The 15,987-nt window shown below is 48.0% G+C and overlaps 1 protein-coding gene across 2 annotated transcripts in view; it reads right to left on the reverse strand.

Moving 5' to 3' along the window:
• Positions 1-14,770, reverse strand: part of RNF186 (ring finger protein 186) — a 28,448-nt gene extending 13,678 nt beyond the window's left edge. The window contains exons 1-2 of one of the 2 annotated variants that reach the window (XR_013519829.1): positions 13,878-14,770; positions 5,918-9,610 (exon numbers count right to left, since the gene is read on the reverse strand). Coding sequence is in view for 1 of the 2 variants with exons in the window: in XM_078330613.1 (XP_078186739.1) it covers positions 13,948-14,631 (684 nt within the window). In the remaining variant the exon portion in view is untranslated. Of the gene's footprint in view, positions 1-5,917; positions 9,611-13,566 lie in introns of those variants that run through there. The other variant, XM_078330613.1, reaches the window with a different exon arrangement.
• Positions 14,771-15,987: the final 1,217 nt, after the last annotated feature.

The raw sequence follows: 15,987 nt of genomic DNA on the forward strand, positions 1-15,987 counted from the left end.
GGCCTGGCCCTGCTCCTCTAAGAACTAGGAGCCGGAGGCCAGCATTCCCCGAGTGGTCCGCCCAGCCTCAGCTCTACCCACCCATGAGGTTATTGCGAAGGTCAAATGTGTCAATCATGTGCAGGCTTTAGGGGAATAAGGGGTTATATCTGTCAGTCCCTTCCAGCCAGATTGGTTTTGTGGGACCAGGCACTGCTCTGCACGCCTCTGCTTTGCCCTGTTTCTAATTTGGTTAGAGACCTTGTGCTGAACACACTTGTCTTTGGATATTGGATCTTGTTTAGCCATTGCCCAGCACCCAAGCCTCACCCTGCTCACCCCCGCCCCACACAGGCCCTAATCCCATCATTGAGGCTATGGACAGGAGAGATTGAGAAAATATGTTTACCTCTTTTGGTGTATGCTTTTGAGATTTTTTAAGGTTTGGTATTGGACACTGAAGAATTTAGTTTCCTCTAAGTAATTCTCCCCCAAAGGAATGTTTAGGGAGTCGTGGGAAGGGGTTATATCTGCCTTCTGATGAAACATTGACTAATTCAACCGGGATGTGCGGAGTGGCTGGTGGGGTTCTAGACACTGAGGACATAGCAGGGGAAAGAACCGAAGTGTTTCCAGCAAAATCATGGAACTTACATTCTGCTTTGGGGGATGGGTAGAGGGAGATGGACAGTAAACAAACTGGTTTTATTATTATTATTTTGTAATGAGACAGTCTCGCTCTGTCGTCTAGGCTGGAGTGCAGTGGCATAATCTTGGCTCACTGCAACCTCCACCACCCGGGTTCAAGCGATTCTCATGCCTTGGCCTCCCAAGTAGCTGGGATTACAGGCTTGTACCACCACGCCTGGCTACGTATTATTATTATTAGTAGTAGTAATAGTAGAGACGGGTTTCACCATGTTGGCCAGACTGGTCTTGAACTCCTGACCTCAGGTGATCCGCCCGCCTCGGCCTGTCAGAATGCTGGGATTACAGGCGTGAGCCACTGTGCCCAGCCAACACACTGATTTTAATTTGTTTTACAAAAAGAGTAAAGCAGGGAAGTCATGCTATAGAAGATGAAGCAGTCAGGGAACCCCTGAAGGCGATCTTTGAGGGGGCTATCGGGTTACAGGGCAGAGCATCCAAGGTAGACCCAACAACTGCAAAGGTCTTGAGGTTGGAGTGTGGTTGACTTTTATAAGAAAAAGGTGCAAGAGAAGAATGGAGAGTGCTGGGGGAGAGTCCTGGATGAGATGAGGTCAGACAGGTGGTGGGGGCCATATCACTGTGAGCTTTTTAGAAATGCTGATGAGGGCTGGGTGCCCTGGCTCACACCTGTAATCCCCACACTTCGGGAGACCAAGACGGGTGAGTCGCTTTAGCCCAGGAGTTTGAGACCAGTCTGGCAACATGGTGAAATCCCGTCTCTACAAAAAATACAAAAGTTAGCCGGGCATCGTAGGGCAAGATTGTAGTCCCAGCTCCTTGGAGGGTGGAGGTTGCAGTGAGCCATGTTTGGGCCACTGCACTCCAGCTTGGGCAACAGAGGGAAACTGTCTCAAAATTAAAAAAAAAAAAAAAGCTGTTGCTTAGCCCTAGGGTTGCCAGATTTAGCAAATGAAAATAGAGGACTCTCTGATACATTTCAATTTCAGATAGACAATGAATAATTGTTTAATATGCGTATGTCCCATTACTGCACAGGATAGGCTTATGTTAAACAATTACTTATGGTGTATCTGAAATTTAAGTATAGCTGGATGTCCTGTATTTTATCTGGCAACCCTACTTGGACTCTGCTCTCAGAGATTCTGATTCCATTGGTCTGGGATCTGGCCAGGCATAGGTGTTGTTCAGAAGCCTGTAGGCATTTCTTTTCTTTAAAAACAAAACAAAACAAAACAAAAAAACCAAAATACCTGCCTGGGAACGATGGCTCATGTCTGTAATCCCAGCACTTTGGAAGACCGAGGCGGGCAGATCACCTGAGGTCAGGAGTTCAAGACTGGCCTGGCCAACATGGAGAAACCCCGTCTCTACCAAAAGTAAAAAATAAAATAAAATAGAAAAACTAGCCGGGTGTGGTGGTGGGTGTCTGTAGTCCCAGCTACTGGGGAGGCTGAGACAGGAGAATCGCTTGAACCTGAGAAGCAGAGGTTACAGCAAGCCAAGATGGCACCACTGTACTCCAGCCTGGGCAAAAAAGCAAGACTCCATATCAAAAAATAATTTTAAAAAAACTTTTAAGAAAGGTTTTAGGTTTAGGGGTACATCAATTGCTCCTGACCCTGTGTAGGTTTGTTATGTAGGTAAACTTGTGTCACAGGATTTTGTTGTACAGATTTCATTACCCAGGTATTAAGCCCAGTACCCAGGAGTTGTTTTATCTCCTCCTCTCCTTCTTCCCAACCTCCACCCTCAAGTAGGCCCCAGCATCTATTGTTCCCTTTTTGTGTTCATGAGTTCTCATCATTTAGTTCCCACTTATAAGTGAGAACATGCAGTATTTGGTTTTCTGTTCCTGCATTAGTTTGCTAAGGATAATAGCCTCCAGCTCCATCCATATTCCTGTGGAAGAGGTGATCTCATTCTTTTTCATGGCTGCATAGTATTTCATGGTATATATGTCACACATTTTCTTTATCTAGTCTGCCGTTGATGGACATTTATGTTGATTCTATGTCTTTGCTATTGGCCCACAGGTATTTCAAATGTGTGATCAGGATCAGGAGCCACTGATGTAGGGTCGTCTACTCAGTTAGGGCTGTGGATGGAGAGTTGCAGACGGTTGGGGGCAGTGAACTGACATGATCTCACCTTTTAAAAGGATCCCATTGGCTGCTGTGTGGAGGGCAGAGAGGCAGGAGTGGACAAAGGCAGCTGGTTAGGAAGCTATTGCAATAGTCCCGGGCAGAAAGAGGCCTGTATTCATTGGGTACCTACTAGGGGTAGGCACAAGAGCGTATAATGGAAATAGAGGTTACTGGGCCCTCTGTTGGCCCTACCCCATTTAGAATTTCTCAGGGATGTGGGAGCCTAAGAATTTGTATTTTTAATATGCTCTCCTGGTGATTTTGATGATCAGTCAGGTTTGGAACAACTAAATTATTGAATTTAATTTTTGTGGAAGTTCTAGAAATCACCATGAATACTGCTTAGGGATCACTGTTCCTGTTACTGGCTCCGTGTGTCTTCCATACATACCTTATATCCTTCAACCCTATGCACTGTATGTGATTATTAGCCCTATTTCTCAGAGGAAGAAACTTAGGCCGAGAGTTTAAATAACTTGGCCAGGATCACTGAGCTAAAAGGTAGCAGAGTCAGGATTTGAACTGGGGTCTGGCTGATTCTGCTATTCTGCCCTTGATATTTATACCTATTTAGATGAGTGGTGGATAATGGATCCTCAATGGGAGAAGCCTGCTTTGCTATGTCCCGCTGATATTTCTCCTCCTAGAACCAACGTGAGGCCTGGCCTGGCCTGGCCTGGGTGTTTGTTGAGTGGAACTGAATTCTAGGGGGGCTGTCACTGAAGGCAGCCCGTATCCTTTCCCATAGAGGATCCCTACGATGCTGTTGTGCTGAACTTCAGACTGAATGAACCAAAAGGCCATTTATGGTCATTTCTTTCCTTACCACACTCAGAAATAAACTGAGCCCTCCTGTGGAGGAACTGGACACTCCCTTAGGGGAAGGCCAGGGTGGAGGTTGCTTCAGACGATGTGTGGTTACCATGGATGTGACATTGCTGAGCAATCTGTTTGTGTTTCCAAGCCATCTTTGACCCAAATAACTGAATAACTATGTTAATTGGACCATCAACTGGAATTGGCAGAGCTAAGTGTGGGGGGTTTGGAGTCAAAGCCATTTGGGTTAATATTTCCCCTTACTGTTTTCTTTTCTTTTTTTTTTTGAGACTAAGTCTTGCTTTGTCACCCAGGCTGGAGCGCAGCGGCACGATCTCGGCTCACTGCAACCTCCACCTCCTGGGTTCAAATAATTCTCTTGCCTCAGCCTCCTGAGTAGCTAGGATTACAGGCATGTGCCACCACACACTGATTTTTGTACTTTTAATAGAGATGGGGTTTTGCCATGTTGGCCAGGCTGGCCTCCAACTCCTGACCTCAGGTGATCTGCTCTCGTTGGCCTCCCAAAGTGCTGAGATTACAGATGTGAGCCACCATGCCCAGTCACCCCTCACTGTTTTCATGTTAGGTAATAATTATGTAGTTTCCTGCCATATCACTTACACAGAGGCTTGAGTCATGACCTCTCCCTGTTTCTTATCTAAGAATGTTGCACTTGCCCCCGGTCTGATATTTTCTAATGTGTGAGACCTGTATCGCTGGTGGTACACGAGGTACCTCTAGTTGGTACCTGAACGTGCAGTAAATCACCTTGAATCACACGGTAAGAAAGCGATTCCCTTTAATCCTTATTCTGTTGGGATTGTTTGATGCTATTGAATCTTCAGAATGCTAACATTTGCTAATCTTTGGTGTTTTTTTTTTTTTTGAGACGGAGTCTTGCTGTGTCACTCAGGCTGGAGTGCAGTGGCTTGATATCAGCTCACTGCAACCTCTGCCTCCTGGGCTCAAGCGATTCTCCTGCCTCAACCTCCTGAGTAGCTAGGACTACAGGCACATGCCACCGCGCTTGCCTAATTTTTGTATTTTTAGTAGAGATGGGGTTTCATCATGTTGGTCAGGCTGGTCTTGAACTCCTGACCTCATGATCCACCTACTTTGGCTTCCCAAAGTGCTGGGATTACAGGCGTGAGCTACCACACCAGGCCTAATCTTTGTTTTTTAATGTAGGAAAATAGGTTTCAGCCCAAAGCCTAGCTTTAGATAGGATTTAATTATGTTGTTTATTTATTTAGTAAACTTTTTATTTTGGAAGGATTTTAGATTGACAGAAAAGTTGCAAAGAGAGTTACAGAGTTCTTATGTAAGAACCATATACCTTTCATCCTGTTTTTCCCCAGCGTTAACATCTTATATAAACAAATGGTACATTTGTCAAGACAAAGAAACCGGTATTGGATATTGGTACTTACTGTTAACTGAAGTATGGAATTTATCCGTTTTCCATTAATGTCCTTTTACTGTCCCAGAATCCAATCTAGGACACCACATTGCATTCAGCATTATTTATTTATTTATTGAGACAGGGTCTTGCTCTGTTGCCCAGGGTGGAATGCAGTGGCACGATCACAGCTCACTGCAGCCTCAACTTCCTGGGCTCAAACCATCCTCCTGCCTCAGCCTCCTGAGTAGCTGGGACTACAGGTGCACACCACCACACTAGCTTATTTTTATATTTTTTGTAGAGACAGAGTCTCCCTATGTTGCCAAGGCTTGTCTCAAACTTCTGGACTTTAAGTGATCCTCCCATCTCATCCTCCCAAAGTGTTGGGATTACAGGTGTGAGCCATCCTGCCCGGCCAGCATAATTTAATTAAGGAATGCTGGGGGCAGGCAGGGAGAAGTCAGGCCCAATATTAAGAAGAAGCCAGGTCCAGGAGGCCTTACTAAGAAGGGTGTGATTTACCTTGAGTGCAAGGAAGAACCACCAAATAGTTTCAAACAAGGCTGAAATTTGTTCTTTTCCGAAGGCCCCTTTCTGGCTGCAGTGTAGAGAGTGAATTTACTGAAGGGCAAAGCTGGAGGCAGTAGTGATCAACAGGGCTAGATGAAGGCTTTCTCTCCAGGGCAATTCACAAAGCTCTGAAACCCTCAGTGCAGCAAATGTGGACAGAGCAGGTATCTCAGCATAAGACTGAACAGACACCAGAGTCTCAGACCAAGCTCTTAGACGCTATGGTATTATTATATTGAGTATGACTTTTTAAAAGCTATGATGTATGTACAGAAAAAGCACGTAGAAGATGTATGCATGGTTTACGAATAATTATAAAGTAAACACTCACCTGTGTAACTACCACCTAAGTCAAAAAATGGAATAGGCCAGGCAGTAGCTCACGCCTGTAATCCCATCACTTTGGGGGGCTGAGGCAGGAGGATCCCTTCAGCCCAGGAGTTCAAGACCAACCTGGACAACACAGGACACAGCAAGATCTTACCAAAAAAAAAAAAAAAAAAAAATTAGTTGGGTGTGGTGGCGCACGCCTCTAGTCCCAGCTACTTGGGAGGCTGAGGCAGGAAGATCGCTTGAGACTGGGATTTCAGGGATGCAGTGAGCTATGATCGCACCACTGCAGTCCAGCCTGGGTGACAAAGCAATACCCTGTCTCAAAGAAAAAAAAATAGAACATTACCAACATTACCAGCATCCCAGAAGTCTCTCCCTAGTCAGAACCTGCTTCTCCTCCAGAAATACTCTAACGTTGTTATTCAGGTTTCCTTCAATTTTTTTACTTTAGTAAATATGGGTAGATCTTGTTTCCCCAAGTTGCGTGATGGTGATGGGGGTGAGAGTGGTCAGGAGTGTCCCTTAAATTGTACACCTTGCCAGGCAACTGACAGGCTGATGGGGTAGGAGGGTGCCCACTCTGTGTTGAGAACCGTGCCAGGTGTGGTACATGTCAGCTAACTGAATTCCTATAAAATCTGTATCAGGCAGGCCTGATGAGCCTCCATTTCTAAATTCAGGGAAAGCACATACCATACCCAAGGTCACAGATAGCGTAAACAGTAGACGTTGGGTTTTTGTTGTTGTTGTTGTTGTTTGTTTTTGTTTTGTTTATTTTTGAGACATAGTCTCACTCTGTCAGTTAACCTGGAGTGTACTGGCACGATCTTGATTCACTGCAAGCATAGCCTCCTGGGTTCCAGCTCTTCTCCTGCCTCAGCCTCCCAAGTAACTGGGATTACAGGCATCTGCCATCATGCCTCACTAATTTTTTTGTGTGTATTTTTCACAGAGAGGGGGTTTTGCCATGTTGACCAGGCTGGTCTCGAACTCCTGACCTCAAGTGATCCGCCTGCCTCGACCTCCCGAAGTGTTGGGATTATAGGTGTGAGCCACTGTGCCTGGCCCTAGAAGTTGGTTTTGACCCCAGGTCTGTCTTGACCAAGGTCCCTGTTCTTTCCTTGGCTTGTTCTGATGGGGGTAGGGGAAAGTGAGGAAGGATGGGAATGATTCGGGGTGGCAGGGGGATGGTAGGTACGGGGGCTAAGAGGGGGATCTATAGCCAGACTGGTCTGCCTGGCTCCACATCCCAGCCCTGCCTCTCGGGCACATTGCCGACCTTCTCTGACCTTCTCTATGCCTCAGTTTCCTCCCTGAATAGGAGTTTTGTGTTGATTGTATGAGAAGAGAAGATGTGTAAAACGCCCAGCACAACGAATCATCACACTTACCTCATGGGGTTGTTGTGAAGAGTACGAGAGTTAAGTTTAGTTCAGGGAACTTTTAGAACAGAACCTGCAGGCAGGAAGCGCTCATGAGCATCGACCACGAATATTGTTCTTTTTCCTTTCCCTCTCCTTCATGGGTGTGCACTGAGCTGCGGTTGCTTTGAAATTGCTGCATCTACAGTGACTTTGCAGATGGTTTTCTTCTGCAGACTGACCCCAGTGATATGCTCTTGCTGGGTGTCTGGAGAACTACAGCTTGTTTCCTCTGGGAATCATGAGACCAGTGGAGTGGAGGCTAGCTAGTCTCCTCTAACAGTGGCTGGCCTGAGCTCCACACCACGTTTCCTGTCGGACCCCACTTGTAGGCAGAGCTAACATGGGCACTGCCCTCCTGGGCCTGATGTCAGGGAAACCTCCCCACAAAGTCAGGCTGGCTCTTAGAAGGGTGGGGACATGTAGTAGGAGGGCTCCCGACCACCTGACCTGTGGCGTTGCTTCTTGCCTGGCATTTTGGAGGGGCTGAGGCCCATGGTGGGATTTTTCAGCAGCCGGGGTCCTGGACAGCTCCTGCATTCATCCAGGGATATTGGTTGCAAGCAATAGAAACTGATTCAGGCTATCTGAAGAAAAGTTAACTGTAGAGAAGGAAACTGAGGCTTCACTGAATCAACCAGAGGGGAAGCACCAGATGTGGGGATGATCTGGTTTGCTGCAGCCACATTCAAAAGCTCATTTCTCCTTGGATCACTGGCTCTAGCTTGGAGGTTCTGGAAAAGAGCATCTTATTGGAATAACGTGGATCAGGGGTTAATAACATGGGAACCAGGCTGCACAGCAGGAGGTGAGCAGGAGGCAAGTGAGTGAAGCTTCATCTGTATTTACAATCGCTCCCCATTGCTTGAATTACCACCAGAGCTCTGCCTCCTGTCAGATCAGTGACCACATTAGATTCTCATGGGAGCATGAACCCCACTGTGAACTGCGCATGTGCGGGATCTTGGTTGCATGCTCCTTATGAGAATCTAATGCCTGATGATCTGTCACTGTCTCCCATCACCCCCAGATGGGACCTTCTGGTTGCAGGAAAACAAGCTTAATGCTCCCACTGATTCTACATGATGGTGAGCTGTAAAATTATTTCATTATATACTATAATGTAATAATAATAGAAATAAAGTGTACAATAAATGTAATATGCTTGAATCATCCCTAAACCAACTCCCCATCCTGCCCCCACTTCCCTCTGTCCATGGAAAAACTGTCTTCCATGAAACTGGATCCTGGTGCCAAAAAGGTTGGGGACTGCTGATTTAGATCATGTCACGACTGCAGGTGAAACAGGGTGGTGAGTTGCAGGAGGATCAGGGCCCCACTTTGTGTAGTAGTTGCTGGTGGAACTCTCCCTTCAACAAGATTAAGCACAGGGTGGTTTCCTTAGAAAGGGAAATCAGGGGTGGCTGAATCAATTCAAGAGTTGAAGGAAAGAAGAGAAGACAAATGTCCACTGTAGTCCTGTCTTCCTTGAGCAAACAGGCTCTTACAGTGGGTACCTCAGTGTCCTGAAAGAGAGGCTGGCCTGCTTCTCACTGCAGACAGGCTGCTGAGAGAAACCGTGGAGAGTGGAAAGTGCAGATGTAGCCCTGGAGTCAAACAGTCGGGTAAAATTCTAGGACCTCACTCACTGCAACCTCCACCTCCCGAGTTCAAGAAATTCTCCTGCCTCAGCCTCCCGAATAGCTGGGACTACAGGCGTGTGCCACCATGCCTAGCTAACTTTTGTATTTTTAGTAGAGACGGGTTTTCACCATGTTGGCCAGGATGGTCTTGATCTCTTGACTTCACTATCCGTCTGCCTTGGCCTCCCAAAGTGCTGGGATTACAGGTGTGAGCCACCGTGCCATAATTCAGCAATTCTTAGGCTTCCTGCCTGACCGCACATCCAGGCGGAGGTGTGGACTAAGGATCACTCAGGAACTGTGGGCTCTGATTCTTACTCCATCTACAAGGTATTGGGCATTTTTGGGGGTAATCACAGGGCTTCTCTGAGCATTGATTTTTTTCATCCACAAAATGGGAAAAGGAAGTATGACCTAGTTTTGGGAGTCAACCAGACTTGATTTTGAGGCTGACACTGCTACTTACCTGCTATAAGACTCTGGGAAAGTGACTTAGCTGAATTCGAAGTAGCCCGGTTTGATGGGCACTGTGCAAGCACAGGCACAGAAGAGGTGCTGTATTGGCTTCCTAAGGTGCCACTGACCGCTTAATCAACAGAAATGTCTGGTCTCACACCGTTCTGGAGCCTAGGAGTGCAAGGTCAGGGTGTCATCAGGGTTGGTTCCTGCTGAGGGCTGAGACGCAATCTGTTTTGGGCCTCTCTCCTTGCTTCTAGTGTTTTCCCGGCAATCTTTGTCATCCTCAGACCGGTAGATGCACCACTCCGATCCCTGCCTCTATCAGGGCCTTTTCTCTGCATCTTCATACCGTCTTTTCTCTATACATGTATGTCTGTGTCCAAATGTCCTTTCTTTTTAAAGACACCAGTTATAGTGGATTAGCACCCATCCTAATGACCTTATTTTAACCCAGTTATCTCTGTAAAAACCTGTTTCCAAAGAAAGTCACACCCTGGGTGTTAGGACTCTAACATATCATTTTTGGGGAAACACAATTCCACCCATAACAGGCTCAGCATTTATTAAAATTTCCCTACCTCACTAAATAGGATTGCATAGCCTGCTCAGTACCTGGCACAGAGCAGAACCTCAAGAAATATTTGTTGAAGAAATGAATGGATGGATTCTAGATTTCATGATGTGGGTTTTTTGTTGTTGTTTGTTTGTTTGTTTGTTTGTCTGAGACTGAGTCTTGCTCTGCCACTCAGGCTGGAGTGTAGTGGCACGATCTCAGCTCACTGTAACCTCCGCCTCCTTGGCCCAAGCAATTCTCCTGCCTCAGCTTCCCAAGTAGCTCATATTATAGGTGCATGCCACCATGCCTGGCTAATTTTTGTATTTTTAGTAGAGACAGGGTTTCACCATATTGGCCAGGCTGGTCTTGAACTTTTGACCTCAAGTGATCCGCCTACCTCAGCCTCCCAAAGTCCTGGCTTTACAGAAGTGTCACTGTGCCCGGCCTCCATGATGTTTTGAATTCTCTAGAGAGAGAATTCTTCCAGAATTTTGAATTCTCCCAGAGATACACCCTCCCCTACTTTAAAAATGTGATTTCAAGATATTCTAACAAAAATATAAAGTTCTTGAGAACACCTCCAGACACATTCAAGAGCCTGGATCTGACTTCTCTTTTTAATGTGCAAGAAATCGTGGGAAAGTTCTTTCTTCCTAGAATGGCTCTGCTTTGCCACAGATGAAGAATTAATTATTTTAGGAAAGCTTGAAAAACTTCCTCCAGTCATTTGAAAACGGGTTCTAACAATGAACAGGAGTCCCCAGCAATAAATCAGGTGAGGCAAGGAAGTGGCTCTGGGCGGTGGGACAGGTAGACTCCCACAACCCTCTGTCCCATGCACCCACTAAATCAGGAAGCTGGCACTGAATGGGAGGATGCCAGCTCTTCTTAATTCTTCAGTCTTAGGGGCAGGAGACCCACATACCTTGATTACTTATGATGTGCTGGAATGTTCTGTCTCGTACAGCAAAGCTACTCAAAGCCCAAACTCTGGAGTTAAACTCCTGCAGTCTACTCATGGCCCCACCACCATCGCACTGTGTGACCTCAGGCATGTTTCTTCACCTCTCTGTGCCTCAAAGTCCTCACTGATAATTTGCGAACAACAGTAGTACCTCCTTCAGAGCATATGTGATGATATATGTAATACACTATTCAGGGTGCATTTACAAAATGTCAGCAATTGTTATCATCATATTATTGAGGATGCTGCTGGTACTGAGGTTGATAATGGAAAAGGTGAATTCTAGTGCCCAGGTTTATTAAATATCTGTTCTCATCATTCCCGTTAGGGCTTTCTAGAACTCAACCCCATCTCTCTGTCTCTTCCTGTCTTTCCCTCTGTAGTGCTCAACTGTGGATTATTTCACTGATTGCCCAGCAAGCCTAGGAGGTATGCATCATAACCTTGGTTTCGTGGGTAAGAACCTGAGACATAGTGACTCGTGAGTGGAGAACTGGAATTCAAGCCAGGTATGTCTGCCTCTAAGGCTGCTGCATAGGGAGATGGGCCTCCTGGGAATGAAATTTGGCCTTCCCCTATAATTTCTCTTCATCACTAGGACTTCCCACTAGGTTGTAGGCTCAGATTGGCCTGCCCTGAACAACGCTTCTCATTTGACTGGCTGCCCCCTGCTGGTTGTCAAGCTGAACAGGCCCCAAGAAACCCATTTACCCAAGGAGGTCAGAGGTGGCGGATAAAAGCAGTCCCTTAGACTCTGGATGCTCACCCAGCAGCATCCTGAATCCTCATGGAGGCCCTGGGAGGAGTGTGTCCCCCACCTGCCACTTTGCAAGTGGCAAACTAAGGCTCAGAGAAGCTGGGATTACAGGTGCTGCCACCATGCCAGGTTAATTTTTTTTGTGTTTTTAGTAGAGACAGGGTTTCACCATGTGGCCAGGCTGGCCTCAAACTCCTTACCTCAGGTGATCCACCCACCTTAGCCTCCCAGAGTGTTGGGATTATAGGCATGAGCCACCACCCCTAGCCTATCATTCTCTTTTTTTCTCTTTAGCATGGATGACGGATTCTAAAATTCTCTGGCCTCTCTGAGCAGCTGACTGCTAGAATTTGGAGGCTCCTGAAATTAGTTTCCTATTCTCTGTGCACCTCTCAAAAATCCTCAAGTGCTGACTAGATTCCCACTTATTTTGGAGTTGCACACAAAGGAAGCAGCATCATGAGGCAGAAGGAGCCCTGGGTTCATTCTCAAGGGAGCTCTGGCATTGACTGAATGGGCAACCTCATGCAGGCGAATTCACCTCTCTGATCCTCAACGTCCTCCTCTGCAAGAGAAGGATAATACTGGCCTGTATTTCATAAGGTTTTTGTGAAGATTAACTAGATAGTGCATGTAAAGCAGTTAATGCAGTACTTGGCACAGAGTAAGTATTGGATAAACAAGTACCCACCATTATTATGGTAGAAATGGTGCCATTAGCAACTGAACCCTTAGGGGAAGTTTTGATCTTGGTGAAGGGGCAGAGAAATATTACAGATCGAATAGGAGTGGAGGAGTGAGTGGGAGGGAATGTTCCTTGCCTATCCCACTGGCAGCCATCCCAAACTGACATGCCCAGGGCCAGCTCAGGCAGTGACCCTCCTCCTCTTGGGAGACAGGGTGTTCTTCAGGCCCACTTGGTCTGGCTTAAAGGCGTGGGTCTGTGCATGCCCCCACACTCATACACTCTCAGCTGCAGTTGTCATTAGAGCCAATGGCATGGGTGTCAGAGTTGCCCTGAGACACCAGCACTCCTGTGAGGTTTGAAGTCTGTTTCCCATTTATGGGGCCTTTGGAAGGAAATTGTGTGTGGCCTCCCAGCCTCTGCTCACCTGCACTCCTATATAAGCCCCTGTCTGAGGCTGCCCCGGCAACCATGGAAAGTCATTTCCTCCAGCGGATGCCTCCCCTGTGTTAAGAAGCAGACACGGTAGAGAGAAGGCACAGAAAACCTTGTAACTCGTCGGGTGAGGTGGGAAAGGTGGGGTTATTGGTGAGGACCGTTGCATTTATGGGTCCTCTTATCTTTATGACGAAAGGTCAAATGGGACTTGGGATGCAATAACAAAGAAAGTAACATCCATAAAGATCTTGTTCTAACGTGTGGGACTATGAAATAGATGGGTAGCCCGACTCGCTGTATGTGGTTTGCAGTTCTGGTAATCCTGAGATTTGCTGCTAAGTCAGGGCCTGGTGGCGCTGAGTGGGGAAGTAAAGATGCTGGGAGCTATTCCCAAACCCTGCCCTTTCCACCCCTCCCCAACTCTACCAGCTAAATGTGGTACTCCCCCTGCAGCTTCAGAAACACCATCCCGTCACATACATGTTGTCTCTTCAACACTAGGGTGGACTCAGTGGGAGACCCAAACAACCAGGATATTTGCCGAGGCTGGAATGGGCACGAGATGCTCAGAGGAAGCGGAGTGGGCCCTCCCCGTGGACTCCAAGCTCCCAGGAGGGAAAACGTGAAACAACTGGAAATGTGAACCAACTGCTGCCCCAAACACACACACACACACACACACACACACCCAAAGGAAAACAAGAAAATAAACCAGCTACATAAATTGCAAAAAAATGGAATTCCAGTTCTATTCTACAATAGCATCAATACTGCAATACTTTCATCAAGTTGTATAACAAAAAACCAGGAACATTGGAATAGGAGGAACGGGCGCTCCCACCATCTAGTCGTGTTCAAGTAGTTTGTGTCTCCGCCCCTACCCCCAACAGTTTAGCTATGCTATCACAAGGGCAGGGGCAAGCCTGCCATCCAAGCATGTAACTCTTGACCCAGGATGGCCATCTTGGCTTTGGCTTGCAAGCCCCCTGGCATGTGACTTCCCAAAGGAGCCAGTCTTAGTCTGTCATCCCTTACCCTGTTCATTGTGGAAGTCAGGCGGCCCAAGAGCAGAAAGGGCTGCAGGGGCAGCCTCATCAGAGGGGGCTCAGGCAATGGAAGAGATGTGGCTGTGTTTCTGCTCTTTGCAGAAGAGAGTCCTGGAGGAGGGCTGGCAGCTGCCCCGGGTGCTGGGGAGACAGCAGAAGAGGGTGGACATCAGCAGGGCCAGGGCAATGATGAAGGTGAGCACCCACCGTAAGACACCAGGGTAGACGAAGGGCCCGATGAGGATGATGAGCAAAGCCAGCAGGAGTAGGTGTGCGGCCAGGCGCCGAGCTGCCACGTGGTTGGCACTTAGTTCATCCTGCTCATCCTCTCCCACCAAGCTGGGGTGCCCTGCTGCCAAGGTGGCAGGATCCGTCAGCTCCTGAGGACAGAGCGGTACCTCTGTGCATGGCTGGGCCAGCCGCCCCACCACCGCCTCGTGGTCGCGCAGGCTGCAGATGAGGCCCCCGGGGATGGCGGTAACCTTGCGGCACAGCGGGCAGGTGATGGACCAGGTGTTGTCCTGCACACACAGCAGGAGCTTCAGGCAGATGGCGCAGAAGGCATGCTGGCAGGCCAGCAGCTTGGGGGACCGAGCACAGCTGTAGGGCTCCCGACACACCAGACACTCCAGGTCACATTCTATGGAGCCATTATGATCCACAGTGGGGCCAACAGCGGTGGTTGTTGTGGTGGCTCCTGCGGAGATGGGCTGGGGCTGCTGTAGGGTCTTGGTGCAGGCCATTGTGGGCACAGAGGCTGGGGGACGCTGTCTCTCAGCACCTGGGCATCGGCAGAGAGTGTTTCACTCTGGCCAGGTGCCTGCTGACAACAGCTGTCTGTCACTCCTCTCTCCCAGAGCTGCCCAGCTCGTTTCTTGGCTTACGTTGTCCCTTCAGTTATTGTTATTTATTTTCTCAAAACCTAGGGTTAATCAGTAACTTGCGGGTCTAGAAACTTTGATTGACTGATAGGAGGGCAAAGGGGGTGGGGCCTAGTGATCAGGACTTTCCTATTGGGGCTGGGTGCCTGGTGGTTGCCCACAGGACGGTGGCTCCAGCTTTGGGATGTATCAGAATCCAACTCTCTCACCCCCATGTCCCTGGTCCCTGAACCTTTTATTTATTTTTGTTATTTAACTTTTCTTTTTTTTTCTGAGACGGAGTCTCGTTCTGTCACCCAGGCAGGAGTGCAGTGGTGCGATCTTGGCTCACTGGCATCTACAAACCTGCACAGTTAATAGCCCTGTGAGTCGGACCTAGGTGGACTGGGGTAATCTCACTTTCTCAGACACAACCTTTTGGATGTCAGGGTGAACGGGAAAAAGTTTGTTTGCACTTGGAGCACATTTACAGCAGGTGGCCTTGTGAAGAAGACAGGAGTGGTGAGAACCGTGAGTGGAAGGGGGACAAAGCCCAGCCCAACAGAAAAACAAAACCACAAACAGCCCACAGGTGTTCAGCACCTGCTACTGTCTTCCTTTCTTTAGAGTAACAGCAGTTGTATTCACGGTTACAGTTGTATGAGCCTCCCATCTGGCCTGGCTATGTGCGTCACACACCTGATCACAGGTGTCCTTTGTGTGCTGGGCATGTGGACTATCCAGTAGTATTAAGAACAGCTGTCATTTACTTGGGCCTACCCTAAGCCAAGCCCTGTGCCAGGGGGTCCAGCCCCCATTTCCCAGAACCCTGACACAGCCCCATAGGGAAGGGCAGGAAGCAACGGCAGGGTGTGGTCAGGATAGACTGCTGGCTGGCTGCCAAGGGGCCCTCCATGGGGCAGGACCTTGTGGAATCTACCAGCGTCCAAGGTCTGGTTGAATCAGTCTCATCAGTTGGTTTAGATGCAACTGGCCTCAGCCAGGTGACGTAGGCTAACAAGACTCGTGTGAGACCGGCAGATATTAGCAGCACAGCAGTTAGGAAAACGTGACTCCCTTACCTTGCCCTGAAGGGCAGAGGGTGGGGTGGCCTGTCCACTCCCTCAAACAAATGTCTCATTCAGGTCACTCTGAACCCAGAAGCCCATGTGAAGGATCCTTTGGTGCTCATGTCACCTGTCGAGGACCACACAGAGTCCTGTGACTCTGATTCAGCTC

This window comes from Callithrix jacchus, chromosome 7, assembly GCF_049354715.1.
Source record: "Callithrix jacchus isolate 240 chromosome 7, calJac240_pri, whole genome shotgun sequence".
Taxonomy (NCBI): Eukaryota; Metazoa; Chordata; class Mammalia; order Primates; family Cebidae; genus Callithrix; species Callithrix jacchus.